The 18,598-nt window shown below is 39.8% G+C and overlaps 1 protein-coding gene across 3 annotated transcripts in view; it reads right to left on the bottom strand.

Moving 5' to 3' along the window:
• The window catches only part of acaca (acetyl-CoA carboxylase alpha), a 269,320-nt gene that overhangs the window by 177,281 nt on the left and 73,441 nt on the right, over positions 1 to 18,598 (bottom strand). For all 3 annotated transcript variants that reach the window (XM_048612563.1, XM_048612564.1, XM_048612565.1), the window contains exons 22-23: positions 17,546 to 17,646; positions 15,054 to 15,142 (exon numbers count right to left, since the gene is read on the bottom strand). In XM_048612563.1, coding sequence (XP_048468520.1) covers positions 15,054 to 15,142; positions 17,546 to 17,646 — 190 coding nt within the window. The remainder of the gene's footprint in view (positions 1 to 15,053; positions 15,143 to 17,545; positions 17,647 to 18,598) is intronic.

Genomic DNA, 18,598 nt, shown 5'->3' with positions numbered 1-18,598 from the left:
CTGCTTGGCCTGCTGTGTTCATCCAGCTCTACACCTTGTATATCTCAGATTCTCCAGCATCTGCAGTTCCATACTACCTCTCACATACACAATTACTTTTTGAAATATAGCAACTGTTGCTATGTCGGCCAAAACGTCACAGCCATTTGCATTAAGCAAGAGCCAATAAGCTGCAATGATGAATGACAAGATAATCTGTTTTTTGGTTCCAATGATTGACAGAGAAAGATCTGCCAGTTTACTGATCTTCAAACAGGCCATGGGTTGTTAGTTGCCCATTGGAAGATGCACAGTTCAACATCTTTAATAATAAAGCACCCCTTCCGTGCTGCACCACAATGACAGGAAGATTACGTGACCAGGTTTGCGTTTTAAATGACCACTGCTAAGTGAGCCTGAAATAATAGATAAGTTTCTCTGAAATTTTAGCCCTCATTATTGTGTGGATATTCTCGAAGATGTTCCAAATTGAAACTGAAAACTAGATTAATGAAGAGAGACAATTTATTTAACATAAAATATATTGCTAGATCAAGGATATGGACTTCTTTAATGTTCCATAAAATTATATCACGTTATATTTAATTACATTACTCATGTTATATTATTATTGTGGCAATACCTGGGGAGAGTTGTAATAATAAGTCATTTTCCTGAGTGCATATCATTTAGAATGGCAAATTATGTCAAGTTGCAGTTTTCAAAATTCTACAACTTCAATTGGATCAGAATAAATATCACAAAAAAAAACAGTATTGCACACAATCAAGAAACAATGGCATTTCAAAGAACGGAATAAAATTCCAAGCCCAATGTGTGTGCAATAATTATCCAAAAGTCTATAAAATGTCATTTGTTGCACTGTGACAAAACAGGGAGCATTAATTGGTTAGGTACTTAGGCTATCATATGTCTTCATTCTGACCTTTAAGCTCTTCCTTGCTCTGATACAATCCATTTTCTTCTGTGATTTTGTTACCACCGTGTTAAGTGTTCATATGAATTGGTCTCTCATTACTACTCAGACAAACCCAACCTGTCCCTCCTCTAGTGTTGAGGCCATGACTCAGTGTTCTACACAGCTTTCTGATTTGATTTACTTCTTTAACAAGGTGGCCTGTACTCAAGGACTTTGTGGCTGCTAGACTCAATGCTTTTGATTCAAGCCTTCTCACCATCAGAATCCAACTTCACTTCCCCATGTTCAGACATTCACACAGACCTGTACTCCATGCTCCACAACTTGGACTTAGTAAAATGTTTTACAAGGTTCCGGATGGTAGACTAATTAGTCCAGTTAGATCACGTGATTTAGGGTAAGCTTGTTAATTGGATACAAAATTGGCCTTATGTTAGGAGACAGAGGGTGGTGGTGGAGAATTGTTTTTCAGACTGGTGGCCTGTGACCAGTGGTGTTCCACAGGGATCAGTACTGGGTCCTGATCTGGATGAGAATATAGGAGGTATGGTTAATAAGTTTGCAAATTACATCAAAATTGGTAGTGTAGTGGTCATTGACATAGGTTATAAAGGATCAGAAAGAGATCCTGATCAATTGGGTCAATGGGTTGAGGAATAGCAAATGGAGTTCAATTTGTATATATGTGAGATTTTGCATTTTGGTAATACAAACAAAGACAGGACCTACACAATTAATGGTAGGGCCCTGGGAAATGTTGTAGAACTGGAGAGACCTCGGGGTTCAGGTACATAATTCTTTGGAATTTGTATCATAAGTACACAGGGTGGTTAAGAAAGTGTTTAGCATGCTTGCCTTCATTGCTCAGACCTTTGTGTTTAGCAGTAGGGACATCATGTTGAGGTTGTACAGGAAGTTGGTTAGACTTCTTCTGGAGAACTGTGCGCAGTTCTGATCGCCCTGTTATAGGAAGGATATTATTAAATCGGCAAGGGTTCAGAAGAGATTTTCCAGGATGTTGCCACGACTGAAGGCTTTGAGGAAAAAAATAGACTGGAAAGATTGGGACTTTTTTCCCACTGGACCACAGGAGGTTGAGGGGTGACTTTATTGACATTAATAAAATCATAAGGGGCATAGATAAGCTGTCAAGGTTCTTTTCTCTAGGGTGGGGGAGTTAAAAACTAGGGGCATATTTTTAAGGTGAGAGGATAAAGATTTAAAAAGAACATGAGGGGCAACTTTTTTTTTCCCAAAAGGGAGTGGTTGGTGTGTGGAATTAATTGCCAGAGAAAGGGGTGGATGCAGGTACCGTTACAACATTTGAAAGACATTTGGATAAGTTCATGAATAGGAAAGGTTTGGAGTAATATGGGCCAAGTGCAGGCAGGTGGGACTACTAGTTTAAAATACTTTTGCAAATTTGTAGTGCAACAAGTAAATGTTGAAACAGAATGATAAATTAGACAGACAGAACAAGACTTGATAATTTTGTTTGTGAAGTATGCATGAAAAGTGTCATGTTCATAGTTTGCAGCTAAGCATATCTGTACATTTCACTGATCTCATGATTTAGAAGCAATCTTCGAGAGAAGATAATTGATGTAAAGAAATACCTTGCATGACCATTTAGTGAAAGTCCACCAAAGCTTTCTACAGATACGGACTCCACTACAACAACACAATGGGCATTTGGGCAACCAGTAAACCAGCTATAAGATTCAAAGAACCTAATCAAAGATGCCTCAACTGAACGTCCAAGATGGAAAATATGACAAATACCATTGGCTTGTGTCCCTCAAACTGTTTAGATTCTAATATTTATTGAACAAATATCTTCGGATTTTTTTTAAATTCATTCACAGGGTGATGGCGTCGTTGGCCAGGCAGCATTTATTGCCCATCCCTAATTGCCCAGAGGGCAGTTAAGAGTAAACCACATTGCAGTGGGTCTGGAGTCACATGTAGGCCAGACCAGGTAAGGATGGCAGTTTCCTTCCCTAAAGGGTATTAGTGAACCAGATGGGTTTTTCCAACAATCGATAATGGATTCATGGTCGTCATTAGACTCTAATTCCAGATATTTATTGAATTCAAATTCCACCATCGGCCGTGGCAAGATTCGAAACCCAAGTTTCCAGAGCATTAACAGTCTAGCGATAATACCACTAGGCCATCACCTACCCCTGAATACTTCTCACTGAGACGAGCAATGCCAATCAGTCCACCCTATCTGCCGTGTTTTCCCCACAACATTACCTAGTCTAATCTCATGTTGTTCTGCCAGGTTATTATTCTTATTTTTCAACAAACACCCATCTACAAAAGAACTAAATAATTGATACTCTTTGGACTGTGGAAATATTCTCTGTAAGACAGTGCTTCTCAAAATTTCTGCATTTTTAAATGATAATATATAATACACTCTCTTTGGCCTGGAGGCAATTAAGTGTCAAATACTCTGGGAAACTGTTATTGTTATTAATTCAAATTTTTGGAAGAGGTGATTAGGGACTCGCGCCATAACTCCGCTCTATCCAGCATGGTGCAGTCTCTCAATGGACGACTACTACTAGTTCATGACAAAGGCCAAGAAGATTCATAATCAGCTGTCCAAATGGAGCCAGAGAAGCTCGGCCATGGCACTTACAGAAAACAACTGGTTTCAGGACTGGGGCATAATTCGTTGCAGATTGTTTTCATGTGTGTAGATGCCAGGTAAGTACAAGGTCAGGCCCAGGTGTTCTGCCCCCGCAATTGATTAACCCAATGACCAATACACAAATATGAAGATCATTCATTTGAGTGATTCCCCACAGAGCTTTTGGCAAACATGGAAATGTGGACCAGCAAGAATAACAGTGTTTAGACCAAGACTGCCTCTTCAAACTTTTAATCAAAACAGCAGTATCTTTACAGAGGGCTAAATGTTACATTATTTTGTTTCAATAAGAATTTGAGGCATTATATTCATGCAGCATCTTGGCTTTATACACTCTGCAAATCTGAGGAATCACAGTAATCTGCCCAACTGCTGGGGTTGGCAAATCAATTATAACAATCTAACAAAACTAAGTTTAGATAACGCAACTGGTCAACGGAGTTCTACACTGCAAAGTCTCGATACACAGCTGTTTGTCATTCTAGCTGTCCAAAATCTGGGTTGACAAAGGTGATATTTTCTTCCTAATTATGGTGTGATTTTTGTGCAATATTATTCAGGCAGCTGAAGGCTTAGTCAAAATGACAAAAATAATTTTTTGTACAATAAAATAGCATGACAGTAAAATGTAACAAGAGAACTTGTTGGGGGCATTAGATAGTGATGTCTCTCCATCCTCTGATAATCAGATATCTTATGAGTTAGCACCCCACTCCCTTCAAATACATCATTGAAGGAGTTTCCAGATATCATTCAGAATTTTATTGCGGCTTGGTTCACAGACCCTGGACTCACAGTGGAAGTGGCAACGATGGATTATAAACAGCTGTTAGGCCAGAAATAAGCTTAATCAGTTAGCTTGCCATCTTTTTGGCCAATTGCATTGAATGTCATCAAATTAGAAAGTACACAGATTGGTGTGTAACACTGTTAAAAGTGCATACAGTCTTTTGCATTTATTGTATGTACACACACACACACACACACACACACACACACACACACACACACACACACACACAGAGATTTACACAGTTGTATGGTTGGAACTGAAGATTCCTGTTATGGTAAGGGAAAAACAAGAAAGAATCAGGTAATTTTAATCAGAAATTGTTGACTGTTTTTTGGATTCTTTTAAGCCATTATGCAAAAAAAAAAAAGCTGAGTTAGTGCAAGATACGACATCCATCCCCAAATGCCAAGGGCTAATGGCATTCTGGAACAAGCAGAAGTAGTAAAACTATTTTGCATTCATAAATCCAAAAATAATGATTTCAATTAACAATACTGCCTGTTCTTCTGACACAAAAGGCAGAAAGATAGTAGCTCTGGAATCAGAGCTAAATTTTACTGGGCGCAGTTTGCCCCCAAACTGTTCCAGATGCTATAAGACAAAAACTGACCGTAGAGACCTCAGATATTCATTTGATGAAATCTGCTTGTGCTGTCCACTTCAGATAGAGATACCATAAAATTTGACAGCACTGCTGGTCAGGACAAAGTGGGAACAAAAGCCAAGTGCCCATTTTCACTGCATTACATCCATCATTCTAGTGCTATTGTAGAGAGGGGCACACTGTTGTTCACAGTGGGAGATTGTACTCCCAGCATTTCAACACAAACAATGCACTATACTAAGTTTATTTTCTCTTGCTTACTCTATTTCTCTCTGTATTAGTCCACGGTCAAAAGTGGGTAAACAAAAAATACTGTGTTTCATCAATAAACTTTCCAACCAGCCACTAGTGAGGGTGTGGTAGTAATGCGGACCAAACCAATTTTGATAACTTTGAATATGCACAATGGAGAATTGAGAGTTAGAGTTAAAGTAGGACTATTGTACATAACATAAACAAAAACAGAAAATCCTGGAAAAGCTCAGCAGGTGTGGCAGCATCTTGTAGAGAAATCAGAGTTAATGTTTCAGGTCTAGTGTCCCTTCCTCAGAACTGATGGTAGCTAAGAAAATATCAGTTTATATGCAGAAGACAGGGTGGGGGGGGGGGGGTAAGGAGTAAATGATAAGTGGGGATAGAACCCAAAGAGAGAGAAGACAGTTAGACAGACAAAGGAGTGGATAATGATCTGGCAGGGAGAGTGAATAGCTGTTAATGGAGACTGTTGGTGGCTAACACCAGGTAGTGTGTAATGGCAGACTATATGATAACAAGGCCTGGTGTGTGGGGTTGGGGGCTAGGGCATGGGAGAGCTCAGGCCCTAAAAATTATTGAACTCAATGTTGAAGCCAGAAGGCTGCAGGCTCCCCAAGTGGAAAATGAAGTGTTGTTCTTCCAGCTTGTGCTGAGCTTCGCTGGAACACTGCAGCAAGCCTGAGATGAAGATGCTGGGGAGGGAACAGGGTGGTGTGTTAAAGTGGCAGGCGACTGGAAGATCAAGGTCTTTTTTGCAGGCAGAATTGTATGTACATTATTTTGCTGTATAGCTTGTCAGGAAAACAGGTCATTCTACATGCCCCATTCTAAACAGGCCCTCACTAACTGAAATTACTTTCAACATGTCACATGGAATTCCAAGGCTGCAAAACTGCTGCATGACAGCATAAGAAATGTATAAAGAGTTGGTAAACAGTGAATGAAAGCAACTGTTGTTTAAGCATTATTGTAGTACAACAGCTTGACAAAAGCATCTGGATATCTTTTGGTAGGATTTTTGCAATCAAACAAAGAAGATTCATTGCTTCCATTGCCACCCCCAACCCCACCTTCTAAACACTCCCTACTCAATGGACATCGCCAAGTATTTATAATGAAAAACAAAGAACAAGCAATGCACTCTTGACATAACGCTGAAAGCAATCTACTGTCCTGCATCATCCTGACACCTATTTTCATCAAAATGAATAGGTTGAAGACTCAAAAGAGTAACCTTGAAATTGTGATTAAAGGCTTTAATTTATTTTTGTTACCTTCATATTCTTATTTGTTTTCTCTACCAATTTTCCCTCCTCTCCTAACTGTGTTGACTCCTTATTCAGTTTACTGTCTCAGACTCCGAACAACTTCCACTTAGAGGACCATATTCATTTACCTGCATATAAACCGTTCACGGTCAATCTATCGTAAAAGTATTGGCATTAAGCCTGATCAGAAACCTCCAGGAATATCACTGGATGGTCACCTTCTGCAATCATTTTTCTGCCTGGGACAAATTGTACAGCCCATAGATTACAAACTAATTAGGATCAGCAGATGTAGGATCAAACCCAAACTGACTCTCTCAGTCTATGCAACTAGGCTACTTACCTGATAAGTGGCAAAATTTTCTATTAAATCAATTCTGTTTCACTAACTATTCATCATGCACAAAAATACCTTAAATCAACCTGTTTACTTCTTTAAATTGTTCAAAATACAATCTCACACACATTTGCACTTCAGGCACAGGGAGAAAAAGTACTCTGCTCAGTAGATATTCACTTAAACTAAAAAACACGGTGGCTCAGTGGTTAGCACTGTTGCCTCACAGCACGAGGGACCCGGGTTCAATTCCAGCCTCGGGCGACTGTCTGCGTGGAGTTTGCACATTCTCCCCGTGTCTGCGTGGGTTTCCTCTGGGTGCTCCGGTTTCCTCCCACAGTCCAAAGATGTGCAGGTTAGGTGGATTGGCCGTGCTAAATTGCCTGTAGTGTTCTGAGATGTGTAGATTAGGTGGGTTATAGGGGTATGGTCCTGGGTGGGATGCTCCTAGGGTCGGTGTGGACTTGATTGGGCCGAAGGGCCTGTTTCCACACTGTGGGGATTCTATGATTCTTTGTGGCCAGTGAAGATTTTTCTTGAAGGCAAAAGGAATAAGGCACTGAAAGCTCCAAAAGCTATTGATCTGGTGGTCTTGCACATGAGGTCAAGTCACACCTGGTTATCTCTGGGGTATTGACAGATCCAGCCTGCTCAAGGAATACAATATTTAGATGTTCTTTCAGTCACCGCCAGAAGAACAATCGCGTTTCACATTGAATTGACAAGGCACTTCAGAAATGGGAGACACAAGCTGAACAGCCTGCTGAAAATTCAAACACAAATTCCAGCTTGCAAACACACTTCAAACAGATCAGCTATAAAACTTCATCATAAAACAGTTAAGTGTTTTCCCTGACTGAATTCAAGCAACCAAAACCAGCAATTTATCTAGAACCATACGATTTCCAGGTAATACACCAGAAATTTTTTTAAAACAATCTGCCTTCATAATTGACCTTTTCTTAAAAAAAATTCAAACATCTTCATAATTTTTTAAAGTTGTCCTCCACAAAACAAAAGCTAGCTATGAAGGATCTCTACAACACTTTGCGGTTATTCTCAAATGCGTAACACCTTTATACATTTCTTGACTAGGCAGAGTGCACTTCCTAATAAGGATAAAGAACATCACTCAAGAGGGTTCTTCAGTTCATCTGGTTTATCCGTCTGTTCAAATCTAAAGCGGATTCCAATTTAGCACTGTATAACTTTTAGAAATATTTTGGTGCTCCTTAACCGCATGCAGAATCCATTTTCAGCACTGGTTTTTTTCATATTCTGAGGTGCTTCCCTGACACCAACCCCTTACATTTGCCAGTTGTTCCCTTGTACAGAAATGGTAGTTTGACGTACAACAGTATAGTAAATTTCATTTTATTTCAATCCTACACATATGCTTTACCCCCTTTAAATTTTCTTGCTTATTTCATACTATAAAGTCAGAGTTTAATTGTCTTTCCTCAAAATTGACTCTTCACTCCACCTCTTCTGGAACCTGGGTCTGATTCTGAGATTCAGTGACCAGACCAGAGCACAATCTTACACTGTTTCAGCACTGAGTATACTACTCCAATTCAGCAATCTAGCTCCATCAACATTCTTTTAGAAAGCAGTTGACAACAAAACTAATGATGGCCATGTTTAATATTACTCTCAGATCTCCAGTGGTTCTCCCACACACCATTTGATAATAAATACTATAGACAGACTGGAAAAGACACAATTGCTTTCTTCCTACATGCAATACTTGCCCGGTATCCATACTGATGTACCTACCAGATTTCGGTCCACTTACAAACGTTGGCTACAATTTTTTTTTATAGTCTCTCAGCTGCCCTAACTAATAAGTCTAGTAATTAAAAGTACAACAAAGTTGCATTGTTATTATCTCTCATAAGTGATAACAAAGTGTTTAGCAATTCATATGCACGTCTATGCAATGACACGTTGTGTAGTGGGAAGGAACTAGGGAGGCTATAGAAGGACTTGGACAGGCTAGGAGATTGGGCCAAGAAGTGGCAGATAGAATACAATGCGGAAAAGCATGAGGTTATGTACTTTGAAAGGCAAAATAGAGGTGCAGACCATTTTCTAAATGGGGAAAGGCTTCGGAAGCCTGAAGCATGAAGGGACTCAGGAGTCCTAGCTCAGGATTCTCTTAAGGTTAACATGAGAGTTCAGCTGGCAGTTAGGAAGGCCAATGCAACATTAGTATTCATTTCAAGAGGGCTAGAATACATGACCAGAGATAAACTGCTGAGACTGTATAAGGCTTTGGTCAGACCACATTGGAATATTGCAAGCAGTTTTGGGCACCATATCTAATGAAGGATATGCTGCCGATGGAGGGGTCCAGAGGAGGTTTACAAGAATGATCCTGGGAAGAAAGGGCTTGACACATGAGGAGTGATTAAGGACCCTGTGTCTGTACTCGACGGAGTTTAAAAGGACTGGGTCTGTGCGTGCGCGCACACATGCGTGTATGGTGGGGGGGGGTGTATTGTGTTCAAACTTGCAAAATACTAAGACGCCTGGATACAGTGTGTATGTGAAGAAGATGTTTCCACTAGCAGGAGACTAGAACCTGAGGGCACAGCCTCAGAGTGAAGGGACAACCCGTTAAAACTGAGATGAGGAGGAATTTCTTCAGCCTGAGGGTGGTGAATCTATGGAACTCACTGCCACATATGGTTGTGGAGGCAAAGTCATCGAGTAGATTTAAGACAGAGATAGATAGGTTCTTGATTCGTAATGGGATCAAGGGTTACAGGGAGAAGGTAGGAGAATTACGCTGAGAAACAAAATCAGGAATGATCGAATTGTACAGTAGACTCGATGGGCCAAATGGCCTAGTTCTGCTCCTAGCTTTTGGTCGTGTGTTAATTTTGCATTAATGGAAAAAACTCCAATCAACTTCCTATGAATCTAGAAAATCTACTGTGAAGAAACAGACAAGTGAATACGTGGATGATGTATGCGGTCTCCAATACTTGGAGATGGTTTGGACACCCAATTCCTTCCTACCAGGAGCTTTGCTTCTTTCTGACTATAGAAAGAGGCACTATGGCCTAGATAATCTGTGACAACTGTTTCAAGAAAAGATTGTCATTGGGAAAATTGCACTGACTCCTTTTACTATTCTAGGATTCTTGCCCCAACCTCATAAAAAAGGGCCTGCTGCTTTTATGCTGAATGGAAGAAACTCACTCAAAATAGGGGCTGGGGATGTAAAGAGACAAAGAATGAATCCACCGATTCCGTCATGTTGGGGTAGGGGAACAGGAAGCAAGAGGAGTTGGATCGCAATGAGCCCAGTGACTGCTAATATCAAGCATCCAAATCAACACTGGAATGAGATGTGTATATATCACAAACAAGCACAAGCTTATTCATAGTAACAAATGGAGGTATTTCATTAATTTCACAATAAATCTAAAGTCTGTTTGCTAACGTGAAAATGGTATGAAGTGAGCCTACACAACCACTCTGCCATTGATAGGATTTCATTTTATTCAATAGTGAACCAACAGAAACTGTGTCCAGTGACTTCTCCCTCTCTTCTAAGGCAAGGAGATCTTATCACTCTACTGGCCTCAGATGAAACTCTCAATTCTATTCCCAGCATGCAACGCTATAAGCACCAAACACCAGAATTATATTGCGCCAAACCAAATAAGGCTACCAATTATAAAAGAGAAAACAACATATTAATTAGAAACATTTTAAAGCATTACAAAAAATCCTTAGCAAATCCATTTTTCTTGCTACTGTGCCGTAACTGTACAAAAGGAACAAGTGTAAGCCATTCAGCCCCTCACGTTTGTACCAACATTCATGACGGACATGGACCTCAATTTTATTTACCTACCTTTGATCCTCATGACTTGGTTTCCTTACCAGATTTCCACTATCCTCTGTGTAATAAATTGTTTCCCCATTTGCTCCTGAATGATCTCGAAGGTTAAAATGATGCCCTCTTGATGTGTACGTCTCTACCAGAAAGACGTTTTTTTCTTAGGCACTGTAGCAAATCTCCATCAAATCACACAATAATCTTCCAAATTTAAGGGAATCTAAACCAAGTTTATGCAGAAGGCCTTCATAATTTAACCCTTTCACCTCAGTTTAATATTGGCAAGTCTGCACTGAACTCTCTCCAAGATCCTTAAGTCTTTCCTGAGATGCAGATCCTAAAACTGAAGCTCCAGTCTAGGTGGAGGTCTGCATTTGGCAACACTAGTGACAAACCACACATTTTCATGTGGGCCAAACCAAAGTAACTAACATAGGAAGGAAATGTGATTTCCTTAATTCATCTGACTTTGCAATATTTTTCATAACAATCTGCTATCAGTTGTAGCTCAGTCAGAAGCATTCTAGTCGAGTCAAATAGGTTGGATTCAAGTCCCATTTCAGAACTCATGCACACATTTAAAGGCTGACACTGCAGTGTATTCTTGAGGGAGTTCTGTCAGAGGTGCTGCCTTTCAGATGAGGAGTTAAATTGAGGTCCCGTCTGACTTCTTAGGTGAACAAAGATTCCATGGCTCAATTTCATCGAAGGGCAGAGGAATTATCCCTGTTGTCCTAGCCAATATTTATATGTTAACGACATCAAAACCAGATATTCTGGTAGTTATTACATGGCTTGCCATCTGCCAGTTGGATGTCACGTTTTCTGCGTTGAAATAATGACTACACTTCAGAAGTACTTCAGGACATTGAGGTAATGAAAGACACGATATTAATAACAGATTTCTAAATCTAAATCAGATGTTAGTGGGTGCACTAGTTACAGTCATTCAATAACAATCCCAGTACAAACTCTATCCTTAACAAGTCTTGCTAGTCAATTATAACACATTCTAGTTGTGGTCAGCTAATTTAATACAGATGAGAATCAAGGTCTAAGTTCTTCCTTAATTCTGTACTAAATTAGTATAACTAGTCCAGTAGGTGTATGTTGAGTGTTAACTACACAATATCACACATACTTAAGTCCATGAGCTCTTTACAACACAATGGACTACTGCCTATCCTGACCAAACAATACACTGCTGCCATCTTGTGTCAAATTAACAGCAGTGCAAGTCTCCATCACAACACTCTTTCCTTCATCCAGTATAAGCCGATAATTTATATTGCTGAATTACTCAAATCTTTGCCAGCAGATACTTTAGTTAACTGAAAACTACTTAAGAGCCCACGGGATGCAAACTGAGAGCCAGGAAGCAGAGTGAGATGGTAAATGTGGTGACTGGAAATTTATTTCCAGTACAGTTCCACAGTGCTGAAGTCTTTGCTGTTGATGCTATATGTTAATAATTTGGACTTAAATGTAGAGGGGCATAGTCAAGATGGATTACACTAAAATTAGTAGTGTGGTAAATAGTGAGGAAGATGGCTGTATTTCACAGGGGGCTGGTCAAATGGACAGAGCAATGGCAAATGGAATTCAACCCAGAAAAGTGCGAGGTAATACACTTGGGAAGAATGAACGTACCAAGGGATCACTCTATAAATGTAGGACCCTGGAAAGTCATGAAGATCGGAGACTTGGTGTGCATATTAACAGATCCTTGAAAATAGTGGGATACTTGCCTTTATTAGCTGAGGCATAGAATACAAGAGCAAAGAGGTTATACTGGAAATGAATAAGATGCTGATTAGGCCACAACTGAAATACTGCATGCAGCTCTGATCACTACACTATATGAAGGATATGACTGCGGGAGAGATGGTGCAGAGGAGATTTACCAAGATACTGCCTGGGCTGGGCCTGAGATACCTGCAAAGACTGGACAGGCTGCAGCTTTATTCCTTGAAGCACCAAAGGTTGAGACAGATGTGAATATGGGGCATAGGTAGGGCGGACAGGAAGGCGCTTTTCCCATGAGTAGAGGGACCAATACCACGGGCATAGATTTAAGGTGAAAGTAGAAGTGAAAGGTAGGAAGGTAGGAAGAGGTAGGAAGTGAAATGAGGAGACTTTTTTCCCCCACTCACAGCATCATAGAAGTCTGGAATTCAAAGGGGGGTACAGTCAGAAACTCTTGTAACATTTAAGCTGCGTTTAGATATTGCCTTGCATTGCCATAAACCTCCAGGGCTATGGACCAAAAGCTGGAAAACAGGATTAAATGCAATCAGATGTTCTTGGACTTGTGTAGACACAAAAAACTGAATGGCCTCCTTCTGAGCTGTAAACGTCTATAAGTAAACTATAAGCCCCATTTTATTATCGCTGCTGCTACTACACTGATCAGGAGATATTGGCTTAGCACCAAATTAAAAGTCACCTCCAAATCTGCTTTATAGCATTAGTCTCTTAGTCTAAATATTTAAAACAAAAATCACTTGTACTCTAAACATCTCAAAAGAAGGTAATTTGATACTGATTCCACAGCATTCTGGCCATTCTCATCCAGCTCCAAACGTGAGCTGAATTACCCCAGAAATGGAAACAATGGGTGGCCAGCTCACACACTTTCCTTACACCAGAAAGATAGGCTGAAATTTGCCTGTTCCTCTTTTCTTTTCAATTCACTTGTGCGATGTGGGTGTTGCTGACTAGTCAGCATTTATTGCCCATTCCTTGTTGCCCTTGAGAAGATGGTGGGGAGCTACTTTCTTGAACTCCTGTAGTCCATGTACTGTAGGTTGACCCACAATGCCATTAAGGAATTCCAGGATTCTGACCCAGCTACAGTGAAGGAACAGCAATATATTTCCAAGTCACGATGGGGAGAGGCTTGATGGGGAACTTGCCGGTGATGGTGTTCCCATATAGCTGTTGACCTTGTACTCTAGATAGAAGTGGTCGTGGGTTTAGGATGTGCAGTGCGTCCTGTAGATATTACACACTGCTGTTACTGAGCATCGGTGGTGGAGGGAGTGGATGTTTGTGGGTGTGGTGCTGTCTTGTCTTGGATGGTGTCAAGTTTCTTGAGTGTTGCTGGAGTTGTACCCATCTAGGCAAGTGGGGAGAATTCCATCACACTCGTGACTTGTGTCTTGTCGATGGTGAACAAGCTCTGGGGAGTCAGGAGGTGAGTTACTTACTGCATTATTCCTAGCCTCTGACCTGCTGTTGTAGTCACTGTGTTTACGTAGTGAATCCAGTTGAGTTTCTGGTCAATAGTAACCTCCGGCCCCCAGGATGTTGATAGTGGGGGATTCAGTGATGGTAAAAACCACTGAATGTTATGGGGTGGTGGTTAGATTGTCTCTTAGAAGAAGACCATTGCCTGTACAAATGTTACTTACCACTTGTCAGTCAAAGCCTGGATATTTTCTAGATCCTGTTGCTTTTGAACATGGACTGCTTCAGTATCTCAGGAGTCATGAATGCGCAATGTTCAGCAAAAGTCATTAATGAACATCCCCACTTCTGACCTTATGATGGAGGGAAGGTCACTGATGAAGTTGCTGAAGATTATTGAACCAAGGGCACTATACGGAGATGACTGACCTCCAACAACCGCAATCATCTTCTTATGTGCCAGGTATGACTCCAACCAGCAACAAATTCGTCCCGATACCTACTGATTCCAGTTTTGCCGAGTCTCCCCGATACGAATGTGGCATTGATGTCGAGAGTTGTCAATCTCACCTGACCTCTAGAATTCAGCTCTTTTGTTCATATTTGAACCAAGACTGTAATGAAGTCAGGAGCTGAATGGCCCTGGCAGAGACCAAACTATTGGTCCTAAAATATATGCATGAAATAAGCTTGGAGTTTCAACTCATTTCTTTGCACACCAAAAAAAACTGTAGACATGTTGGAACTAGGTGGTAAACCTCACTATAAAGATTTTTTTTGGGGGGTATGGAAGTTTTCTACAGATGGGGAAATCTTAAAGTTGTAACAATGGCATGACAATTAACATAAGAAGCAGCATCTAACTCCACTATACCTCAAAACAGACAAAGGTTAAGAAAGTAAATTGTTCAACTCCTCAGCCTTGATATCCCACAACTTGGCTGGCAAAAGAAAACTGACAAAAACCAATTGTAACTCACAAGTAGGGCAACTGGTAGGAGGGGGGAAATCAAAAGTCATGATTTGATAAAAATTAATCGATGGACATGACACGCAATTAAGACAACTGGTGGCAAATGACTACATACTTTTAAGAAACACTCCATTAAAACAAAAAGCATCATACCATCTGCATTCAAATGCTGCAAGTTAATTAGATAAGGCAGGACAAACCTTGCTGGAATTCTATCTCCACCTTCAGATACTGTCTGAGAAGATCCATGACAACAGCCTTCATGTGACCCCGGATTCCACTGCGATACCTAAAAAAAAATTACACCATTCAATTCATCTTAACGTCGAAATGAACCTGGACTGAAAGATGCAATATTTTGAAGAAAGGTCACTTGTTGAATTTCATGGGACATGTGTACCTTTTTTAAAAATAATAAATGATTTTGATCTTCATGGCTTTTCCTGCAAATAGTTTCTTCACCAACTTGTCTAGACTTTGCAAATAGTCTTAACTGGCATGATTATGAGATGGTACATTTGTACACAAACAGTCTGCCGAATGAAGTTCAACAGCAGTGTTTCTATCCTGTGACAGACAATGGCTTAAACTGGTTAAACACAAAACAGCATTCCAAACAGCCATATTGGACTTGAAATGTTAATTCAGTTTCTCTCTCCATAGATGTTACCAGGACTACTGAGTTTCTCCAGCATCTGCGGTATTTTGCTTTAAGCTTATTTACTGAAGCAGCTAGTCTGAGCTCATCACTAATGGGTCTTAAACTGAATTATTTTTCTAAGCAGAAGATTGTCCGAAATATAAGCTCTAATTACCCGTAGTCTCAACAACCTCAAAATGAAAAACTCCAAAAACTGCCTCGTTACCTAAACATTTTCAGACAATGCCTTGCAACAATATCCACAGGGCAGCGCCAAAGAAGGAGCTGAACATATGTAGGACACTCAGCCAATCCTCAGAATGCAAAAATGCAGGAAAAGACATCAAAATGTTTTGATAAATAATAAACAGTTATTTTGTAAACCTGACAAAGAATTTTTCAGGCAGTTCATAAAAAATTCAACCAATGTCAAGAAATAATGTGGAATGTCTTCTGGCTAGGTCATAGGAACCTGCATCAAACTTAATGATCTCTGTAACTCTTTATCCGTTCTACAATTACATTTGACGGTCATTTCAATGACAACAAATAATTTTAAGCTGTTTTCAAAAGTGCTTGCATAACAGTTCCTACTCAGCAACATTCCTGCAGTAATCACGCCATTAACATGTAGGGCTGAATCACTTCTTTTTAAATAAAAAGCATGAATACATAAATACTAAATACAGAAATTCTGTATTAGAACCAAAAGGTTAAGCATTTTGCATTCATTTAATATTCAAATGTCTTCATTAAAAAATTGGAAATTATTGTATTATTAGGCACATTTGAAAGTCACAAGCACACACGCAAAGACATGTAAGGTGATATTATCCATGCATACACATGAGCTAAGGAAAACGATGAAACTCATGCTACTTTCAAGAGATAAATAATATCTCAAAAACATGTGAAAAGTTCTGTGCAGCCCTGAACTTAGAAGTACTAGGTGGACTTTTCCAATTGTTTCATGATTGCTAAAGACAGGTCAGAATGGTTAATGAATATACCAGATTCTGGAGGACACATTGCACTGGTTGAAATTGGTGCTCCTGAATTTTGCCAAGTATCTCCCTGAGTCTCTCTCTTAGTAAGAACAGCATTGGAATGGTTCAAGTTTGTCTCTTCCCTACAAACTTAGATTTATCTAAAGTCAAACATCTGAAGAACAGATCAGTGTACAAATGGGAATAACTACCCTGCATTATCAGAGTCTCATACCACTGAACGACTGGGGAGTTAAGATTCCAGAAGTTGTATAGGCAGGAAACCTGATAAAACTACAACAAAAGCAAAATAGTGCACATGCTGTAAATCTGAAAAAAAAAAGTGGAAAACGCTGGGAAAACTCAGCATATCTGACAGCAACTAAGAAGAGAGAAAGGAGTTAACAATTCACATCAACTACTCTTCTTCAGGACCATGGTTATATAGCTTTTAAAATGGTGTCATCATTCCCCTTTCTCTCTCTTCTTCAAATGAATCTCTAGTGGCCACAACGTCCCAGCTCTAGACTTTAACCTACAGAAATCTAGAATTGGTTGATGGAAAACACAGCCAAGGTCTGATTAATTTTGCCAGTCATGGAGAAGGGAAAAAGCAGAGAAAAAAATAAATTACAGTGAAGTTCTGCTGCTGTTTGACACTTACTAGAGTTATTCCTGTAGAGCTTGAGATACAAATGTTAGAATGCGTCTTAGTCATGGAGGAGCCAAGTGATCAAATTCAAGAAATGTACATTCAGTCATTTTCGGCATAAGTCAGCAGACAGAACAGCATCCAATTCCCCCTCTCTCACACTCCGATCTATAATTAATCCCTTCCACTGCAGACTCTCAAACGTGAAACAATGCAAGTAGAAGTCACAAAGTCAAAACTGTCTCTTACTCTGCAATTTCTATTCTAGTTTATATTCTAAATCCAGGCCCATTGCATTGATCATTCCATCACAATGGGCCCATCAAAAAGCCTGAACCAGCCTCCAGAACTTGATGACGATGATGAAGAGTGTTAGGTATTCACCCTCCCACCTTCGGCAAACACATTACTAACCTCTGTACCAGCTGAACTATGCTTTGTGTGTTCATGAAGAAAACTTCCCGCTCAGACTTCCTGTTTAATGTTGCAGCATGGCTGTCTAATATATTGGCAATCTGAAAAATCAAGAAAAGATACCAACTTTATTGGCAATTTTCAGAGATTTGAAACGAGTGCACCTCATAATATAAACATGAAATATGCAAATACTGTTATGATTTTGAAGGACCTTTAGATTATCTCTAAGTGAAAGCATAGGAAAATAACCAGGTCTCAGGTGCCCATTAGGGCCATACTTGACTTTGTTAGTTGCTTTGTATCTTCCACCAACTATATCGTCTAACTAGCAAATAAAGAGTCATGGTATTGAATTTATGAAAACTCAACATTAACCTTATGGCACAATGCATTAGAAATCCTTTAACATTGTGAAACTTTACAGACACACAGCTCCTCAACAATACAATCAGAATATGCCTCATTTGTTTCTCAGTCTTAAACCCATTTCACTATAGGCTACTACAAAAATTTAATTCAGTACTATTTTCACATGCTGTACTCTAAGGGAAAGTTGACGGTTGGGACATGGGACCCTCTATCCCCAAAACACAAGTCAACCAGCAGGTCAACAGCTACACACAAGTTGTGGCTGTGAACCTCAATCTTCACTGTGCAGTGCAATGTTGTTCTGCAGGATGACAGGTAGGGTTATCTTTTCAGAGCTAAAGAAGCAAAGCTATTATGAAGTGATAGACAAGTCCAATGGACATTTCTCCAGATTACTTTCAAAGCTGTTCAACATTCCTGAAAACTGTCCTGTACTAGGTCTCTTCTTGAAACTGACTGTCTCGAAAGGATAAGTTCTAGGATCTTACACCACTGACTTTGTGGTATCATCACTAACCATTTAGGACCTCTATAACTGCCTTTGTCACCTAATATAAGCTAAAGGAGCATTTTCTTTCCCGGTCTCACACAGCGCGACTAACTGTCAACCCTGGACTGGATGTAGGGTGGATGGAAATGTGAAAATTGAAAGAAAATAAGATCAACTATGATCTTGTTAAA

Source organism: Rhincodon typus, chromosome 26 (assembly GCF_021869965.1).
Source record: "Rhincodon typus isolate 14 chromosome 26, sRhiTyp1.1, whole genome shotgun sequence".
NCBI lineage: Eukaryota > Metazoa > Chordata > Chondrichthyes > Orectolobiformes > Rhincodontidae > Rhincodon > Rhincodon typus.
This window is presented reverse-complemented; position numbering and strand designations above follow the sequence as displayed.